Raw genomic sequence first — 20,864 nt, forward strand, 5'->3', positions numbered from 1 at the left:
CATCGTTGACTAATAAATGAATGCTATAAAAACGAAAAATCTTTACTTTGATATTAGACTTCCTCTAACGAGCATGAAATTATTTATACATACATTTCCGCGCGACAGCTTGCCGCAATCTAATAATAACGAGATAAGAAGGTATTTCAAGATATATTTTTTTCGTCTCAGATACTTCGCAAAGTTCTACGGTAGGGCAGAGTGACGGCATTCCATCTGTGGACTAAGGAAACGATGTAACCGACCCTGCTCATAATTCTACGCCGCGCCTGTTTTTCTTTTACTCGTATCATATCTCGCAGTAGAATTTCGATGATTAGCGACGTCTACGACTGCAGCGGTAGTTAAAGCAACCGTTTTAATTTCAGCATTCTTTATATGCAGCTTTGTCAATTGCTATATAAAAAATAATGAATACAACCATCGATTATCGTTATTTTTATGGATAAATTTAATTTTGGAGATTAAACACTTAGACGCCATTCCGATTATTGCGATATGATTTTTACATCAGTTTTACATTAATTAATATGCAAATACTGATGATTTCAACATCAATAATCGAAAATGCAATTACGATGATCGCAATACAGGAAAAATAGCTACTTTAGCTATTAATCAGACGTTTAATTAACTTTTCAATAATTAAATGCAAGTAAAGCTAGTCGAATAATCGTCACATCGAAAATTAGCCTGAATAATAAAATAATTCATGATTTTATACATGATTTTGTCGTGACAAATACTGCGAATAAATAAACTTATCAATTCCTACGTATATGATAGTGATGTCAATATTCGGATACTTCAGATATTTCAAATATTACCTCATTTAGACATTTATTTTGAAATAACAAGGAAACCGAGTGTTTGGAGTATTAAAAGTAAAAGTAAATTTAATATTTGTAAAGAAATATAAAATATATTTCACGCATTCAAACGTGCGCGTGTGTTTTTTTAAATAATTTCTACAGTATAACAATATTTTTACTTTTATTTCATTTCTTTATATGTTTTCTTAGGATAATTCTTATTTTTTCTTAGAATAATTTTTATTTTTTCTTAATGCTCGTACACTTAAAGATCTGAATTACATAAGTAATAGAATAATGTTTTTAAAGGTAATTTTAAATATCGAAAAATTGGACTGATGTTCGGACATCCGACTAATAATCGTGAATTTGAGTAATTGATAGGTATCGGAATACCCAAATAATCGATTTATACTGACAGCACTAGTATACGTACGTGTATTACATATCTCGTATTACAACCCCGTTAAATACTTCACAACCAATAGCGATCATTGCAAACATCGTCAATCACATAAGAAGGTATTAGAAACATTTTACGCGCGCTGGACGCAAATTTTCTGAGAACTCTCTATGAGAAGGAATTCAAGAAGAATATCCGGTGGCATATTAATTAATACTAGAGCATCTAAATTTCAAAATAATACATGAAAAATTAAAAACATAAGAAAAATGGAAATAATTCGATGAAATTCCGAAACAGGACTTCGATTTTTATATGCTTGTTATGCTCATTGGTATTGAAGATATAAAAATGATACGCGAAGAATGAAACAAAACAAATAGAGTCTTTTTGATGTTTTTAATTTTTCACGCATGGAACAAAATATTCTAATGTTAAAAATATGCTGTTGACACCATCGGTATAATTACTGTATATATACCATTAGTGCGAGGTCTTTTTCTTGAACGTAACGCAATGTAAATATCGTAGAAGTGTAAATTGTTCGAATAAAGAGTGATTTATATATGACACGACGCAACAAAATATTCCACGAATATTCTTTTTTATAATTTGATCATGCACATTAAACTTATAATTTTAATCTTAAAAAGAAAAAGAAATATTTTTTCGCGTCGTGCAACGCGAATCAATCTTTAATTGACATAGTTTGTATATAGTAGCACTTACGTCGATCCGCTAAGACTGACAGTGCTTGTGCCACTCGACCAAAGAAAACGCGCTCTCTCTTTATCGAAGATTTTTAGTATCAATGTATTTTTATTCGCGCTTATATATATATTTAAGTGTCCGAGTCTCCAATACGAACAGAAGAGCAAACGTTGTAAATACAACGACCGTTGTATAAATACGTAGCGTAGGAATCAGTACATTTTGATTGTCGCGAAATATTTTATTATGGATAGACAAAGATTCGTCGTAGGCCACTATGTATAAACCGACAAACACGCAGCGCAGGTCCAATTTATTTATATTAATGTAAAGTATGAGATTTCGTAGTAAGAATCACGGCAAAGTGTGTCCGCGTTAAGTCTTGTAAATATTGTAAAAGTATAGCGCGCACTGCATACCTATACGCAAGAAAATATATCATATTTTCCTCTGAAAAATATACCGTACTTTTACCCCGCCTTATTCCTACTTTTCACAGTTCGAAAGCATTTTACAAGTATAATTTTATATGTAATGTAATGTATCAGTGCAGAGAGCAATATTTTATCACAAAACAAGCGTTGACTACACAAATATTCTTCAACCATTATTATAAAAATCATTAAATAAATTGGAAATAGATATTTCTTTAATTAGCTTCTGACAAGGAAATTACTTAAATATTAAGAAGACAAGATTAACTAGATTAAAAAATCCCAAAACTCTGAATTCTCTTCAGTTATTTCACAAATGTTTTTTGTATCGTACTTATTTTCAATTTATATCAAATTTATTTTAAAATACTTTTAAGACAAGCGCCTGAACAATTTTTTATCTATTAAAATTGACAGATGGTCAAAAATGCACGAAAGTGTGCACTATAGATTACAGATTAGATTAGTATTAACTTTCACGATTTGTCAGGTGAAAAATACTGTTAGGTAGATTTCCTGATTTGTAAACAAAAGAAAGATGAGAAAACTGTAAAACCAAATTTTTCAAGCTGTTATTTTTTAATTTGGCTAATCCCCCATCCTTACTTATCTTTAATTTAAGCCAAATCTCAGCAGTTAGTTGAATAGAAATTTTTCTATCATAATATTATCTTAATACCAAAACAAATATTGATTTAAAAAATTAAAATATATTGTATAGTTTAAAAATATACGGCACAACATTAACAAGCGTTTCAAGTAACTGAATTACGTAAATTCTCTTACGTTTATATCACCCAAGATTTGCATTTTCTATTGAGTTCGTATTGCATAATAGAAGAAAATAATAGATCGGCGCTGAACAATTGACGTCAGCTCTGCCTGGAGAACATTGAGAAGCGATAATGAACATTTTAGGTAATTCGGCTTCGCGAGATTCTCACGATTAGATTGAGAGCGAGATCGTGCGAGTGGGATCACGCATAAAAGCGATCCGGCATCGCACAGCATCCAGCCGGGACCCCTCGTCCCACAAAACCCGATGAGGCAACGATCCCGCTCTTCTATCGCGCGACCCCGTTTGTCACTCGGCTGGCGCAAACAATAAATTAATTGTACCTTGCGCGATTCTCCACTGGTTAGCTTTCGGCAGTCGCGTGCGTATCAGTGGGGGTCCCTTGACGTCTCTGAAGAGGCACGTGTCATTTTATAATCGCCGCTTCTCTCTTTCTTTTTTCTTTATATTTTTCTCTCACTCAATCAACGCAAGCGTGTAAAAAGATCCGGTTTCTTACACGTCATTAATTTTTCCAAAGTCAACTTACAAAAGACGTCCAGAAATTTCATCTTTTTGTGTGTAGATATGATAGAATTAATTATTATCGAATGTAATTATTATCTTTTTAAGATACTATCAATATACTATCTGCGCAAGACAATTTTATTATAACACTGCGAGACGAAAATTTGCTTTTCTGTATATCTGTAATCGTTATATTTATCCACAGATGTAAATTTAAAATATCTTTAATTAGAACATTTCACATTATTCAGATCTCAAAAATTCGCAAAGTGGTATTTTAAATCCCGAAAAATTTGGAACATGTGACGTAAGTCGACGCTGCGGGTGGTATCTTTTAGTAACGAGTGATCGCACAATTTCACAGAATCGTGGTCGCGTCCCATTCACCAGCCGAAGGATTTAACGAGCCACACGCGGCTTCGTACAGCCTCAACACGTCGTTGCACACGACCGATAATGGCACCCCTTGCGGACTGTCCCGCCTTCGACCTTCTCATTATACTCATGCCGTGACCAGTGTTTTCTTCCGTTCACTTGCTTCTGAGTATTGTGACGCGAACTATCGGCGGAATCACGCAGAATTACTCGAATGTTATCAACGATATGATTGTGAAGATTACGCGAATGAGATAATATTGTTTTCCGATAAATGTGGCGAGTTGTTGATGAAGTGGAAATACCATCACACTTACGAGATATTCCGCGTTTCTTTTTTTTATATGCTAACGTAACAATATCTCAAAATTTTAACCTTAAGATTTTATTTTTTTAGGACCACCTTGGTCGCTCTCTCCCCTTCTTCCCTTAAAACTAACTGGGAGAAATAGAAACTTCGAGATTTATCACGTGACGTTGTTATCGCAAGGCGGGACGGTTGCATGCAGACGGCGATTATTTATAGCGCGCGAAAGTAGCATAATATATACTGAAAGTCGGCGCGCAGAGGGCTGTGAATAGGCTGGGCGAACAGTGTAGACTGTGGATAATTGCCGTGCCACAGCGAATGGTTTTGTTTCTTCTCGCGCGGGTCGCTCGTAAAAATATGAGACCTGAAAGGCTTAAACTTTTATACGTCTCCACGCTGCGCGCCTACTCTACCGTAAAACGTACTGGTATAAGAGTCCGGTCAGAGGAAGGTAATGAGGCCGCATAGTCAACGGAAACCATCGCGCACGAACCATACTTTCGTAATTACAAACTTCTCCCCGCGACCTTTTATCGCTCTTAACGTTTCTTTTTTATTATTAATTCCTTCGTAGAGTTTTTATTTTTGACATTATTTCTGAATTTTCTCAAAAAATGTGCGATGAATTCTCTGACTATATCGGATTAATGTTGCGCGCCGTACGTGACACTTCGAAGGGTAACATATGTACCTAGGGTACCGCAGAAGTGATTATTATCCCGGACGATTAAGGAAATGCGGATTTAGGGTACAGAGGATTGGAACTAAACTAAACACTTGACAGGTTGCGTGCGCAGTAGAAACATTTGTATCGCGGGGTGTGGTATTTACTTATCATTAAGACACGGATTACGATGATTTGTGGGGATATATAGCGCAAATGCTGGATGATTCAACAAGATGAAAGCAAGTTTCATCCAAAAAAAATAATTGAAGACTATAGAGTAAAAAAATATATAAAAAAAATATTTAAAAGCGCAATAAAAATTTCGATCGTTGCTGCAAGCCGATCTCTATGTTTGATACTTAACTTCAATTTTTATTTCTTTCTTTTGTTAAATTTTTTTTTATTATTAATCTCTACGTAATTATTAAATAAGATCAATAAATTCTCTATTCCACGAGTAAAAATGTAAAAATTTCGCGTAAAGACCTATTCCGATAGATTACGCCGAAGATCGCGCCGGTCAGAGGCGATCCTTGGCGTGTTACTGGTGGCGGTAAATCTGGCGTGTAGTTGAGGAAAGGCAAGGGCGGCGTGTTAGGTGCTGGTGGACATACGTACGTATATACAGACATGCACACACGACACATACTTGTATGTATTGGCGGCGAGCTTGCGCGCAATCGGGAGCGAAGGGGCTGCTTTAGCGGAGTCGCCCCCGCGGTAACCAGGACGACGGCACGCAACGCCGCCCACAATCCCCGGGCTGTCTTGTCCGATGTGTTTGCTCGATGATTTTATACCAATTACGGCCTATCCCCGTGCCATTGCCTACACACTACCGGCGCGTATCTCCACCGGCGCCGGCCGCCGCCGCCACCGCCGTTCCCACATGCGATTTTGCCGCCACTTCCGGAACAGAAGCGACGACTAAGTATCGTCACTTCCATCACACTTGTGAGATTGTAAGTTGCGTCGCTATACTGAGGCGAGATGTCGATACTTGGTATCGATGGTTGTACCGAAGTATCGCTACGCTTGACGTTGAAAGAAAAATCTATATCTTTAAATATTGGTATCGAGATCTAGAATTTATGTTCATGACAATCTTTTATAGCTTTTTAAATAATATTGAACACCTGTTGCGTTGAATTAGAGATCGACTTTGACTGTAATATTTGGATAAAGTTCGGGACAGCGGAATTTATGCAAGATTCACGGGAATTTATGATAAATAGTTCTTTTAATTGTTTTACTGAAATATCATAATATATCATTTCGCGTAATCTAATCTTTCGTGGTAATTAGTTGAATAGAACAAAGTTAGTCTTTTTTTCCTGAGGCGAAGAGATATGACAAGATATTGTGTAATGTATTTAAATTAATACTAATGGACGTACGCGCAATGTGAAATAATATATTCAGTATGTATATACTGAAAAATAATCAATTATTCACATAATTAAATACCTTATGTTATAAATAATTTTTCATAACTCAAAAATTTTTTAGATTATTTATAATTTAATAAATTAATTTGTGTAGAAATTTGATTGGTTTTAAATTTATTGTAACATATTTTACTCAAGAATATTTCTTTGCTTATATGTTAGAATTTTTTATTTATATTATGGTTTTATGTTAAAAATATGTCGTGAACACTAAGTGAAAATTTTCTACCAAAATATTAATTTTATTTATGTGTTATATATAATTATTTTTCAGTATACAAGTTCAGTATTTGATAATTTCAATCAGAATTATCTTTGGTATTGCAAATTATTGCAATTATGTTATATTATAATCTGCGTCGGCTAGATTTTCAGAAATAAAAAAATGTTATTTATCATTAAATCTATCAAAAACTAAATCGACTAGTACATTTCGTAAAGTCTATCTGATCTTTATCTAATGAAAAATATTATAAGGAATTCTGCATTTTGAATTTTTTCTAGTCTTATAAAAAAAAAAGAGTGCAATAATTTTGTAACACTATATAAATTTTTCTGCGACGTAAAAGTACATAGAGACATCTGGACATTCTCTGAAAACTTCCTGCTTTGTCAGCGGCTCGAGTTGCCGATAAAGCAGTAGTAATCATATATGCATGTTATTTTTCTAATAATATTAATAATTGTGTGCAAATGATCTCATTCATGAATATATCAAAGGCTTTTGTGTTTTTAATCTATTAATTTATTTTATATAAAAAAAATATTCAAAGATATGATATGTAAACGAAAGTTAATGCATTAAAAATTAGCTTTGATAAAATAATATTCTGATTTCTATTTATCAAACTGTAATTTGGAATGTAATTTTTACGTCGCAGCAAAACACTGAATACTTTCGAGGACTATTTACGAGTAATATATCTGCTATTTACACGAAGTCAGTAAGAAAAATTAAACTAGCACACTTGATTGCACACACATTTCGTAATAAATTACACAACGAAATACTATATTAAGAAGTGAATAATAATCTTAATAATAATCGTATCAATCAATTTATAACTTACAATAAGGTAATATGAGTTATTTAATCTCTATTCAATTTAACTTAATTTAATCTCTAATCAATGGTTGATTGATTGGCATAGGTAACGAGCCAATGAGTCAATTAATCGCTATATGGAATAGATCATCCCAGGACTCGATGTGTTAGAACTTCGATCGAGCCTCGTGGTAAATGCCATATTGATTCCTATTCTTGCCGAAGTCCTCATCGAAATTGTCAGATCCGCTGTACATGGAAAACCCACGACGAGAAAGCAATTCCCCCGGCACTATCGTGGGATTGGTGTAACAAAAATCTGCCATCATGTTCGTCTGTCTATTCAGTTGGTTGGACCTAAATCAATTTTCAATTTCAACCTTGACGATCGAACTTCTATCAAAAGTGAGCGAAGAAAGGATTCGATGGAAGTGATTATATCTTGACAACTGTTCGAAGTCAATCAACGATAATGGATCAGGAATGGCTCACGGATGGAGAGGACGGATTCAAAGTTAAACAATGACCACTGGATGGGATTAATAATAAATGTATGAAGACATTGCAAAACGAAACGTGGACCAGAGAGGACTTGTCCAAGTTTCGTGGAAAATTTCAAAATAATTTGAAGGCATTTTTTAAATTTACGAGAAAAAAGTCTGATTCGACGAAAAGAAAGAGCTCTTACGTCACCTAAAAGTATTATTATAATTTATTTTTATGTTACGGCGCCAAAAGTGCAATCAATTATAATTGAACGACCTCCGTGTGCCACAAACTTACAAACAAAAATTGCACGCGAATCAAAGTGATATCTTTTGATCATCATCATTATCATTCCACGTTATTGAACAAGATAAGCTAAATAACCGCGAACAATAAAGATACGCTATCAACGATTCGGTCGTCGTCGGCTACGTGAGTCACAAACGAAACATGCATATTTTCATTCTTGCGGTGGAAACGCGAAAATGTCTATCTCCGTTACAGATATGCGTCATGCAAGTTTTTTTTACTTTCCTTTCGCCGTGCAGGTGCACTATTAACTGGAGCAATTATGGTTAGGTGAAAGATCAGATTACACCACGCAATATGTCGATTTTATAGTAACAGCCGTAAATAGATACGTATTTAATTGGAATAATTACAGATACGCGATATCTGCATTTTCCTTTTTTTGCAAATTTTACACCGCTGAAATTACGCTTAAACTCCTCAATTATTTACGTATTATTGAATTGTGTCACAAGAAAAGTGTCGCAATGATCTGTCAACAATCGCAATCTATAACAACTGATTACGGAAGACATTTATTTTTTACGGAAACGTTTCACGATATTAAAGCTTTTAAAACCAGACATTTTGCACGCAACAACTTATGTTAGTGAAATACGTCGCCGACGATTCGATCCGACAGTAATGTGTATTTAGCCACGGAAATTTTGAAATGCATTACGCAAACTCGAAGACGCATGTTCTTGATGACCAAACATACTTTCACTGAAGCAAAATATTCTTACAATCTTATAATTAGCAAATATGAGAAACTAATGAGCATTAATATATATATTTTGTAACCAATTAGCAATATTACTAATATTCACTGAAATATTTTCTCAATGAAACACAAGTTACATTCCGTAACAGCACACTACCGAAGCCTTCAATTATAGCCCCGATTATCGATTGACAAGGAAATAATACTCACCCGTCCCCACTTAATCGATTTACTTTCACGAATAGCACGGTCACCAAAATGAAAAGCAAGATAAGCGCGCCGCCAGCGACACCGCATGCAATGTAAAAATATAGCGTCAAATCTGCGAGAGACTCCTAGAAAATAAAGTTTGGAATCATATTTCCCTTTAAAAAAATCAAATCCAAGAAGCAATCCACACTCATTTATCTTATCTATTTTCATAAAGTTTGCGCGATATTTCACCGCAATTTCAATGTGGATTAAAACGAGGAAGAGAAAATTTAAACAACAATATCAATAAATTATTTTTAAAACGACAGGAAATGCAAAAAATACACAACTATTATGTATTAAAATATTTTTGCAAGAGATTTCACAAACTGCACTTGAGTGCAACACCAACATTATCCACGACTGTTAACAGCGGCGGAATAAAACGCTTTTCTCAAACTGGTATTCCGACGTATCTCTAATCGGATTTTATCTCATGAATATCTATCTCGTGCAATTCATCGACGTTTGCACCATCACCCAACCTTGCGCGAACATAGTTGCATCTCTAATAACGAGGTCTGCGAACGGAAGTGTAAATTACAACGCGGAATCTATTGAAATCTGTAAATACTTCTATTTTATTCAAAAGAAAAAAACCACGAAAAGCAACCTAAGAAAAAAGCGTTCAATTACGAATGCCTTCCGAGCTCAAACTGTTTTCTCTTAAATTTTATTTTTATCTGTAAAAGCATACAAATACATTCTTGTTATTTCTTGTAGAACAAATAACATATTTATCGGTCATTAAGGAACATGTACTCGATATGTCATCGATATGGAATTACTGACTATTCAAGATAACGAGTCTCAGTTGTTTGCTCTCTGATTACACTAAATTTATAACAGACCATACAATAAATTATTATATATTTATTTAAAGATGTTTTAGTATTATATATAGAAATTGAACTTTTCTGTACTTTTCATTTGAGAATGTTTTCTTGCAAATATTCATTAAACATTTTGAATATGATAATAAGCAATTACATGTTTACTGCAGTAATTTTCTACTATCGCAAAGATGGATTTTATATTGCAGCATTCGTAAATGATCGCTAAAAATGGAAACTTCTCGCGAACAAGAATACATTTTTGTTATAAAACTATACTATAAAGACACAACCTTTTTGATAATGTCACACGATATTTCGATTGACGATCAATCTGAATACTATATGCGTAATTTCCGAGATTCAAAGGCGAGACGAAAAACAATCAGGAATTTTGTCAGCGAGGAAAACAAAAGAAAACCGTCTCACGTGCAAATTCCTCGCGTGTGTTTACGAGAATGATTTGCGGTCAGGGACCGTGCGATCGACCTCGCGATCATCCGAGAGATATGTAAACACGGAAAGTGGGAGACACTAGCGTGTACTTACCATCGTAAGTATGAATCAACCAGCCGAACCCGCGGACGTTGTCTTGTCATGCCTCGCGCGCAGTGTCGTCTGCGTAAGATGCCGCGCTTGCTCAAGGTATCGATATCAGCGCGTTATCGCGATCGCACGCGTATCTGTCGCGATACAGAGTGACATTCTATATCGCAAGATGCTGAAAGAAGATCCTCGTCGAGATGTTCGCGATCAGCTAGGAAAAGATGAATTTAGTTCCAGAGAGAGTCACGAGAGGATCTTAATACGATGATGAGTAGATTGCGCGATCGAAATTGTTTCCCCCCTAAAACACAAAGGAAAAGAGAAAAGCACGGGCAACGGTTTCCGAACTTCCGGTCGTTAGTCCTCGTTACGCGATCGATGATCCGGGCGAACCGTACCATTCGTTCAACAGGTGCAGAACGACCAGCTAGTTAAATGAGCACTAAGCGAGACCGCCGAGAGCGAGGTGAAGTAAAGCGGTGGTAACAGTGCCAGCTAAGCAATGCTGATAAACCCCTCCCGTGCGCGGTTATGGACGGTGTGTACACACGTGTGCGACTTGTCGCCGTTGAGGGCATCCGCACCTCCTCCGCGCACTCTCACCTCCGGAGACGCGTCTCCGCGTGGCGTGGGTAGGAACGCTCGATTGCATAAGGCATCGATACTCTTATCCGCTAGCGAATACCACGACGATCATCGACACACTATACGATAATAATACAATATCATAAATTATTCCTACAATCATCCAAACTCAAGACGCTGCCGCGCGACACCCACCCACACATTCAGAATTGAATATAATAATTATCAATATTACTTAATGAGATTCGTAAACTTGACATTATCAATGTGTTTAGTGATTCAGTATCGGAGCTCGCAAGTGGGAGATATTTTCTCCAGATATTAATTTTAGAAAGAACCAGTATTGCACGTAGCAATCATATAAAGTTTCTGCTGAGTTAATTGATAAAAAAATATTTGTCGATATGCATCGTAAAATATTACCCAGAATTAATAACTAGCCATTTTTTATCTTTATAAAATATCACTGATACTTTTTGTATAGTATTTAATATTCAAATTAAAATATTGTTAAAAAGCTAAATCTTAGCTATCTATACTTTTGCAGCTTAATTTATTAGATCTTCTAAAAATTATCAATTATCAACTTCTATTGATACGATATTTTTAAATTCGGTATATCTATCACATACTGTTGAAAGAGGATAATAATTTCAGGAAAAATAGGAATGGCTTGTTTTAGATATATATAAGAACATACTTAAAAATAGAGATAAAAATATAAGATTCGTTGCGCTATGATTATTATTTTAATTTAACGTGAGCATTAATTAGCGCTTCACGATTAAAAGATTGACATGTACATTACAAAATATGCACTTCAAGACGCTAGGAATGCTTGCAAGTATATGGATACCACCAGCGACCCGCATAAAAACATGAACAGGCCGCTGCATTGACTCGTGAATATGCACACATAGAAAACAAATGCAGTAGGACTCATAACTCTGCACAGCTGCAACGACCTGTGCGTAAACATTATACGTGCGACATATGTCGTGCGCGCGCGTTGCTATCCATAACTTACAAAAATTTCATTCAGATTTTCCCTTTCGCATTACGCGCACAACGATACAACATCGTTGTTGTCACGTTATAAACATTGTCAACCATATTTAATTTATGTTGACCATCAACCGTATTTAACTTATGCTGTCTATAGGAGATAATAAGTAGTGATGTCATTAAATTATGCGATTATGTCTTAAAGATATATCTCTATAAATTGTGTAAAAATTATATTACACATTTTGTACATATTACATTTCTCATGTATTGTTTGAATTATGAAAAATGTAATTTAGAATTCTTAGAAATCAAAATTAAAGAAATAAGTTTTTACTGTAATTTTTTTATAACTTTCAATATATTAAATATCAATTTAATTAAATCTAAAATTTTACTAAAGCAAATATCAATATTTGTAATTGTAATATCTTTTTCTCTAAGAAAACTTAATTTTTACTGATCCCTATGTCATCTTTCATATAAACATACAAAAAATATAAAAATTTTGATTATTGTAGTATTAATATGGCACTGTTTTTAGTTTGCAACAGTAGTCATTTATAATTCTCGTTTAAAAAAAAATATCAGATTGGATGGACAGTTTGTACACAGTATTGCACATTATAAAACAAATTTCATATATCGATGACAGTTATATCGCTGTCACTCTTCTGCGCAAATGTATGCTGGTTCATGAACCAATGTAATATATAAGGAAGGGACATACAAAGACTCACGTATAGGTAGTAGGGAATAGGACGGGTAGATCCAAAGGGACAGAACCATAGACCTCTTCTCGTACCGTCACGTATATGATGACTCAGAAAAGCGGCCAGTATCACCCAGGAAGTATGTTCCAGCATAGGAGAATGGAAAACACTGGAGAGTGAAATGAAAAATATCCATAGCAGAATAGGAACCGTGGTGCAATGTAAGAACGGACGTTTTTGCAAATGCGTGGCATCCTGAAAAAAATTCAGTAAAGTTTCTAGGGTAAGAATAGAAAAATTAAGAATTATATTTAAAAATAAATACATATAACAAAAAGGGGAAATAAATATTTTTTTAAATATTAGACAAAATTCCATGAATTTTTGCAATTTGTTTCCAATTTATATTTTGCATTCTCGCTGATTTAATTTAATTTTATTATTATTTAATATTTCTAATTACTATTGATATTATTTTAATTTTTAATTTTAAAGTACTTATTTTTCACATAATTTATAGAAATAAAAAATATTAATATACAGAATTGTGATCGACAAATTTACATAAGTAGTTATACATATATGTTAGTTTCTAACAGAAACTAATTGCATCATTAACATATTCTTTATTGATTGTCTGTTATTACAAGCTTCGGTTTTTTATAGTGAAATCCTGATTTAATTTACATCCATTACTCACATGGATGTGCCAACTGCGCGCCGCGATAAAGTGATCCACGTCAACGAGCGACGCCAGCAGGAAGCAGGAGAATATACTGTTCAGATTACGTACGAATGGCTTTCGCGACAAAACAACAATTAGCATCCATGTTAGACCGCCTACCGTCGCATGCGTCGCATTGTCAAATATCGCGCGTTCCGACTCGCTCTTGCCGTATCTCAACCCGTAGTCACCGAGAATTGAACAAGCGCCGATCGCGCACGTCAGAAGCGTGCGTGTCCAAACCTCGCATCCGCCGCACCACATCGCGCGCTGTTTGTCGGAAGACCGTCGGTGATTATCAACATTCGTATACGATTGTAATACTACCACGTTTTGCAATTGACTTTCAAGCACAATGATTACAAACTAAACACTGCTAGTGGTTGTCCGCCATTTTGATTACACTCGCTGCGTAGCAGGTCAGGTAACTTTAAGCGCGCAAAATACGCGCGCGCGCGTTAGTGTTTAAATATTTACTAAAAGTTGAAATATGCATATAACGTCATTACTACCAACTTCTGATTACAAATCTTCGAATTATATACATTCTATTATATTACATTCGCATATAATGATATTGATTAAAAGATTAAAAAATTTATGATGTTAATAAAGCCAAAACTGAATCCAAAAGCAAAAATATTAACAATAATCGAGAAATGTAAAGCATTGACGCTCAGCGTAGTCTCGATTGAGTTTATCACATGATAATTTTGAACAAATTGACATGCCAATTACAACGATTCTATTGTCACGAACAAAGTATATTTTTACCTGCCAAATGCAATAAAATCGAAATTCATATATATCGGTCTCAATCTCTGATGTGAATGATATATTTCTCCAATTATAGTCTTGATTAGCAAATTCATATAAATCAATTTTCTTTACATTACATACGATTATGTGACAAGTTTTCCAATTATTTATTACAAGACATCAGTAATAATCGATATTATACTTAGCCATAACCTTTTGTTGCCTAGAATGTAGTTAAATATAATATAGCGAATTGTAGATATAATAACCATAAATGTGCATAAGATTGTCGATCAATAACGAATAAAGGAGCTGTTGTATTGACAAAAACATAATTATTACCGTAATTATTCACCCAGAAAATTTTCCAGATCCTTTCTCGCCGCCATCTTGATACGTACTCGGAGTATAGTGTTGTATTGGCTATACTGCGTTCGCTTGCATTAGATCGGATTTACAATAAGTGGTAGTAAGCTTTAAGCCGTAAGATATTGTCCAATCACAGACGAATGTATGAAGAATAACTGACTACGATTGATCAATATCTTATGGCTTAAAGCTTACTACACCTATTGTAGTTCTGGCCTTAGGGTATATCCAAATAGATTTGCATATGCTTATATGCTATGCATGTGAATATACCTTTATTCCCATGAGACCGGGAATAATTCATTCTTCAATATTGGTAGTTTTGAACCGCAACTTCGCGCTTTTTCCGTAGGAGTGCGCAGGAATTCTAATAGAAGATTGGTATTTGGCGATTTCTCATTCTCTTTTTTATCAGTTTGCGATGTGCGCCAAAGTACATGTGATTTCTTAATTCTAAGTTTTCGCGTTCGAATATTAATTTCTGCAAACACGGAATAAGCGGCGTTATCGTTTGCAAAAATTGCTGGGACAATAGAATCCAGCTGCGAAGATATCCGCAAGTGTAAATTACTATAGATAGCTACCTAGAAAGTTTTGGTTGCAAACCATTTGGGCGTGATAAGAGACAGGCGCTATTTTGACTTTGACTACGTTCTCGTACGCCGAGACAAACTGCTTACGACGTGTTGAAAGATTTTTTCCAATCCTTTCTCTGAGACGCAGCACGAGTGAAAGACAACCGAGAATTCATCAAAATGGTAATCGTTTAATTAATTTACGCTTTTCAGAATAGATTGCTGGGTTTGCATCGGGTTTGGAAGGACTTGAGCATCATTTATGCGTGTCGCCGTTTCATTTTTGTAATACCGATCACTTTTGGCGTTCCCGGCCATTTTATACTATATTTCTTATTTTTTGCCGGTATACCGAGGTTAGCACGTGTATTCCGTGAAATACATTCGCGAGATCATTAGAATCATAAGAACGTAGAATATGGCGCTCTTTTTGGTAATTACAATATTAAAGCTATTGTTTGGCGGCTGAAAGCGAGCCTGCCAGATAATATAGATAATTTGGAATGGATTATTTCTGGTAATCGATAATTCATAGCCGTTTGAACAATGTTGGTTTCAGCTTTTAATCTCTATATAAATTAAAGAAATAATGAGAATAAAAAAATCTTTGTTATTATAGATTGTACATAACCTGAGTATTATAGATTATACATAACCTGTGATACGAATTTAGATATATTTTAATTAATTTATAATATACATAATAATGTAAAAATTTTAGTATCTTTCATTGGGTACTATATCTTATACTGATTCTAACATATCAGTGATTTTAATCCTTTTGATTTCTTATGTAAAGCAATATAAAATTTTTTGTATTACAGTCGGTCACTGCCAAACGAGAGGAATATCGCAAGTATCTAGAGAGATCTGGTGTCATGGATGCCCTTACAAAGATCCTTGTATCGCTCTATGAAGAGACTGAAAAGCCAACTGATGCTTTAGAGTATCCTTATCTTAATATCAATTAAAATTTAAATTTCTTTGATATTACATTATATAGTAAATCTTGAGAAAAATTTCCTTATCTATGCTATAGTTATATTCGCAAGAATCTTGGAGGTATTGTAGATAATGCTTCTGAGGGGGATAATACTGAAAACTTGAAGAAGGAATTGGAAGAGTCCAAAGCTAAGATTGCAGAACTGAAATCAAAATTATTAAAATATGAACAGACGAAGGACGAGACAATTGTCCCGACAACCGAATAATTAAGATGAATGATCTGTGTTCAACCTGATTTCATGCTAGTCCCCATTGGACACTGACATAATAGTCAGCCTGACCATGTGCCTTATTAAAATAATATAAAATAATAAATTACATTTAAGAAAGTTAGACTCTAAGAAAGAAGTCATTAAACTTTTGTGCAAACATTCCATGTATATTGGGTACATATGTTCATTCATCATATATTTTTATTTAAGGAAATGGAAACTTCTAGTTTTCATATAATTTTTTTTCCTAAGGACAAATTCATGCAAAGTATTCTTTTGTACTTAACATGGAAAATGTGGTTTGTACAGACTAGATCTCAAAGTCCAAATAAATATTTCTTTTATGTTTATTAAAATACTTGTAGCTTTTTAATTATGAACATTGTCGAATAATTTTGGTTAAGGTTTTTTTTTATTAGATTTAATACAACATACAATATAAACGATGAAATTATAAAAGATGGTGAATAAGAGAAATTGCTATTAGTATACAAAATTGTGAAATCTGTTTAGAAATCCAAATGTATTTATAGCAATGTGTATAAATTATAATATTGTGTTAAGAATCTATAGTTTAATAAGTTTCTGAGTTTTCCAATTTCAATGGCAGCTATATTCACTAATTTTGTTCTTCATATATATAGTATGTCCTAAAAAATGAAATTAAAAATACTATAATGTAAAAAAATAGTAGGGGTGGGAGAGTATTAGAATTAACATGTCATAAATTGATTTAATTACTGAATTAAATAGAAAATATTTTAAATTTTTATATACCTTCTGGGTTTTAGGCAAATTTTATATGAGTAAGATTGAATGTTTTCATGTAGGCTTTGCCGCTTGCCTGCGTTTCACTTCCCAATTGTAAATACGCGCCATATTGACTTCCATCGTAGTAAATTGATCTCGAACAAAGTCTAGATCATGCTCTACATATCCTAAATTCTTCTTAGCTGCCTCAATATTTTTGGTCAGCACTTCTTGCGCATCATCTAAAGTGTATTCTAGCATCACATTAGCACCGAGCCATAAACACACTTTATCCGTAGGTGGTATTACAGCTTTTGCGTAGACTTGTTCAGACAGTAGAAATTGTGTTTCCAAATCATGGCTGTTGTTCTTTTCAATTTGTAATTTTTCAATCATTTCTAAGGATCTCTCTAAATCTGGTATTTGTGCTTTCAACCGTCTTCTTTTATTGACCAAATTATATTCCATGAATTTATATTTTCCGTGACTTTCATCAAATCTCCTGAGTACTTTATCAACAGAATCATTTTCTGGTTTTGCCATGAAATTTTCCACATCATCCTGCAGTATTGAAACAATTCAATGTAAGATCATAAATTCAATTTAGTTTAATTTTGTGTAATTATATAAGTTTTAATTAAATTTAAAAGAAAAAACATTAGGATATCAGTGACACAGGTAATTAGGTAATAGCACATGCTTCCTTTATTGACCATATAAGGTTTGATCAATTGACTGATATTTTGATTAATTAACTTATGTATAAAAAATTGTTTTAATTAAAAAAATGGATAAGATGTTTTTTAATATTTTACAGTAAATGTACTTTTGTTTATAAAGAAAACGAAGAAATAATAACAGTTCTTTTACAGAACAACTACATTAAATAAGGACAATTTTAGAAATAAGAACTTTAATTTTGTAAACGTATGTGACACACCAACATATAATTTATACATTAATAAATCACACTCACTACAAAATCGGCCTCCGGTATACCAGCATAGGACTTTCTATCTTTATTCAGCTCAACTTCCACTTTATTGTCACCGGCTTCCATCTTGAATCTTCTGTACTGTAGTGATTCATAGATGCTCATGTGTGTTTGAGCTGATTTTCATGAAATGATTCTTCAAAATGCAGCCTAGTTCAGAGTTTGTATAGTGACATTTTTAATACAATACGCAACTCGATGTACAAAACTTAAAGCAATTGATGGTAAGAACAGATTTCGTGTTAAAGTGATTTTTAGCGACTTCTGTTGGCTATTTGCAGAATTATTTGCTGTAACTGTCAATCATACAAATTCAAGTCAATGTTTAGATTACGCGGTTGTGGAAAAACTTGAACAGAAATTATATTTATCGAATTTTGTACAAAACTGCATAGTTCGTAATATTTTTTTGTAGTGATTATGTTATTGTGTGAGGTGTAATCGATGTGAAAGGTACAGGTTGAAAAAACTGAACGAATTGATACATTAGTACCGGTGAAAGAAGTAGAAGATGCATTGTGGTTATGTGACGTGAATGCAACGAGAGCAGTACAAAGGTAAAATTTTTACTTTTGCTTTAAATTATATATATTGTCATGAATCTTCTAAAGTAGCAACTGCATATGTTTAAAGTATGGCGAAAATAAGTATAATATGTTTGAATTGCGAAACAGAGCATCAAATTGAATGATAAATGAAGTAAAATTAACTCTTAGTGTTTAGGTTATGCGATGGTTGATTGCGAAAAACAGAAAATATATGAATAAAATGGCGTAATGTAAAATATAAATATCAAATATCAAATTGCGTAGAAAATCGCGTAACGTATACAATACCTTTTCGTCGCAGTGTTTGATATAATAAATTTAAGTCGCGAATAGAAGAAAGTAGCCGAAATCGTGTATTAAAATCGTAAAAGATAAAAGACAAACTGTTATTAGGAAACATGAAATGCACTAAGATATAATAACACAGATAATTTGGTTAATTTTTTTGTTTCACGTCGCGTATCAACGTTTTATGTCTCAATCAATTGATTGAAATATTCAAAGATCGATCGAAGATTTCTTTAAGATTTCGAGATATAAGTGTATGTTGTAAGCGTAGTGACAATCCTGACAGTTGCATTCAATCTAAATTAGGCATCCACCCGCACCCCACATGCTCGTGTGCATTAGCGCACGAACGGTCTAACACCACATTTATCATTGGCTCAGGGCGCATTCCTTCTCTTTGATATACTTTATTGGGCGTAATAGATCCGAATTGTTGGTGGATCGAGTAAAGCAGGGTAGATCCGAACTAATACCGCCTAGACGAGACTCGCGTCTAAAAGCTTCTCCTTTTATCTCACAATTATCTTGTATGCAAAACAAATGTCAACAGGAGTCACCGCTATTCACAAATCAAGCGTCAACTGTATAACATATCCACGTTTCTTTTCACTTAACATACCAATAACTTTCTCATACTTTGCATCGAACTAAAAATCTAAAAATTGTTTTGCCACCAAGCACAAACATCATACAAATTGTAATGTGCTGCATGTATTTAACATACGGCTCTATTTTAATCAGATTGTCAACAACATTTGATTTTATCATGTTAGAGAATGTTTTGAAGGGTTTTCTTCTTTCATTTATCATACTATATATTGATAAATGTATATTTTATTCAAATTTTTACTTTTATTTTTTTTGAAGATATAATATTTACAAAAGAGAATACTTATGATTAAAAATTAGATGAGGGAAATGAGAGATGATCTTTTAAATATAAATTAAATTTTTCTAAAGTGTGCTACATATTTTTTTTCAAAGAATTAGGCACACTTTAGAAGGATTTAATTTATATTTAAAAATAATTTTCTCTAACTTCTTATTATATTACGATAAAATGATATTATACATTCATCGTAATATACTGAAAAGTTTTGTTTTCTAAAGTGTGAGAGCTTAAAATTCAGATTCTAAATCTGGATAAAGCATTCATTATTACGTTAATCAGGAAAGACTAATGTCGCTCATTTCTGCAAATTGGTGGAAAGGTCGGAATCGTCGCGAGGCGGATCGGGAGCGGAGATCGGCGAATTAGCATTTCGGGAGCACCGACGTGCAACACTGGCGCGAATCTAGAGCGCTGGTATGTTATGAAACGATAGCACAGATCCATGGCACGTTTAGTTAGAAACTCAATGGCGGTTACAGGTTACCTAGGGCTTCCTGCGGAAATGGCCAATATACACCTCCGACCTCCAACTCACTCAGTTGCTCGCGCGAGTGCAAGCGCGCGCGAGCGCGCGTTTGCTCGCTCGCTCGCTCGCTCGCTCGCTCGGATCGCACTCCTGTCGAGCATTTTGTACCCCATGTCCGTACTCGACACGTACTTGTTACGGCTCATCATCGTGATCTATGCGCCTACAACAAACGTTACATCCTTAATCCGTTCTAGTTGGGTCGATCCTACGCGCGTGCTGCGCGAAAAAATCTAACATCATTATCTTGAAATTTCTTTCGTTTTTTAATATAAATCCTCT

The 20,864-nt window shown here is 34.0% G+C and overlaps 3 protein-coding genes across 6 annotated transcripts in view; 1 reads left to right on the top strand and 2 right to left on the bottom strand.

The window, feature by feature from the left end:
* sim (single-minded) overlaps positions 1-2,384 on the top strand; it is a 37,455-nt gene extending 35,071 nt beyond the window's left edge. For all 4 annotated transcript variants that reach the window (XM_012378862.2, XM_012378864.2, XM_012378863.2 and 1 more), the window contains one exon: positions 172-2,384. The gene's annotated coding sequence lies outside the window, so the exon portion shown is untranslated. The remainder of the gene's footprint in view (positions 1-171) is intronic.
* Positions 2,385-11,948: 9,564 nt separating this feature from the next.
* LOC105679200 (transmembrane protein 267) lies at positions 11,949-14,646 on the bottom strand. Its single transcript, XM_012379091.2, has 2 exons — positions 13,641-14,646; positions 11,949-13,195 (listed from the first exon to the last, which is right to left on the bottom strand). Exons 1-2 carry the CDS (start codon positions 13,926-13,928, stop codon positions 12,866-12,868), a joined length of 618 nt encoding a protein of 205 aa, XP_012234514.2. The 5' UTR covers positions 13,929-14,646; the 3' UTR covers positions 11,949-12,865.
* A 2,266-nt stretch (positions 14,647-16,912) lies between these two features.
* On the bottom strand, positions 16,913-18,471 carry LOC105679227 (prefoldin subunit 3). The gene is made up of 3 exons (XM_012379137.2): positions 18,311-18,471; positions 17,362-17,895; positions 16,913-17,234 (listed from the first exon to the last, which is right to left on the bottom strand). Exons 1-2 carry the CDS (start codon positions 18,431-18,433, stop codon positions 17,407-17,409), a joined length of 612 nt encoding a protein of 203 aa, XP_012234560.1. The 5' UTR covers positions 18,434-18,471; the 3' UTR covers positions 16,913-17,234; positions 17,362-17,406.
* Between the last annotated feature and the right edge of the window lie 2,393 nt (positions 18,472-20,864).

The sequence above is a fragment of the Linepithema humile genome, chromosome 2 (genome assembly GCF_040581485.1).
Source record: "Linepithema humile isolate Giens D197 chromosome 2, Lhum_UNIL_v1.0, whole genome shotgun sequence".
Taxonomy (NCBI): Eukaryota; Metazoa; Arthropoda; class Insecta; order Hymenoptera; family Formicidae; genus Linepithema; species Linepithema humile.

Bases quoted from the DNA above. Each gene is read 5' to 3' on its own strand.
- LOC105679227 (XM_012379137.2), bottom strand. From the start codon at position 18,433: ATGAGCATCTATGAATCACTACAGTACAGAAGATTCAAGATGGAAGCC. The intron at 17,896-18,310 runs GTGAGTGTGATT...TCAATACTGCAG, and splicing joins TACCGGAGGCCGATTTTGTA to GATGATGTGGAAAATTTCAT.
- LOC105679200 (XM_012379091.2), bottom strand. From the start codon at position 13,928: ATGTGGTGCGGCGGATGCGAGGTTTGGACACGCACGCTTCTGACGTGC. The intron at 13,196-13,640 runs GTGAGTAATGGA...AATTTTTTTCAG, and splicing joins CGCGCAGTTGGCACATCCAT to GATGCCACGCATTTGCAAAA.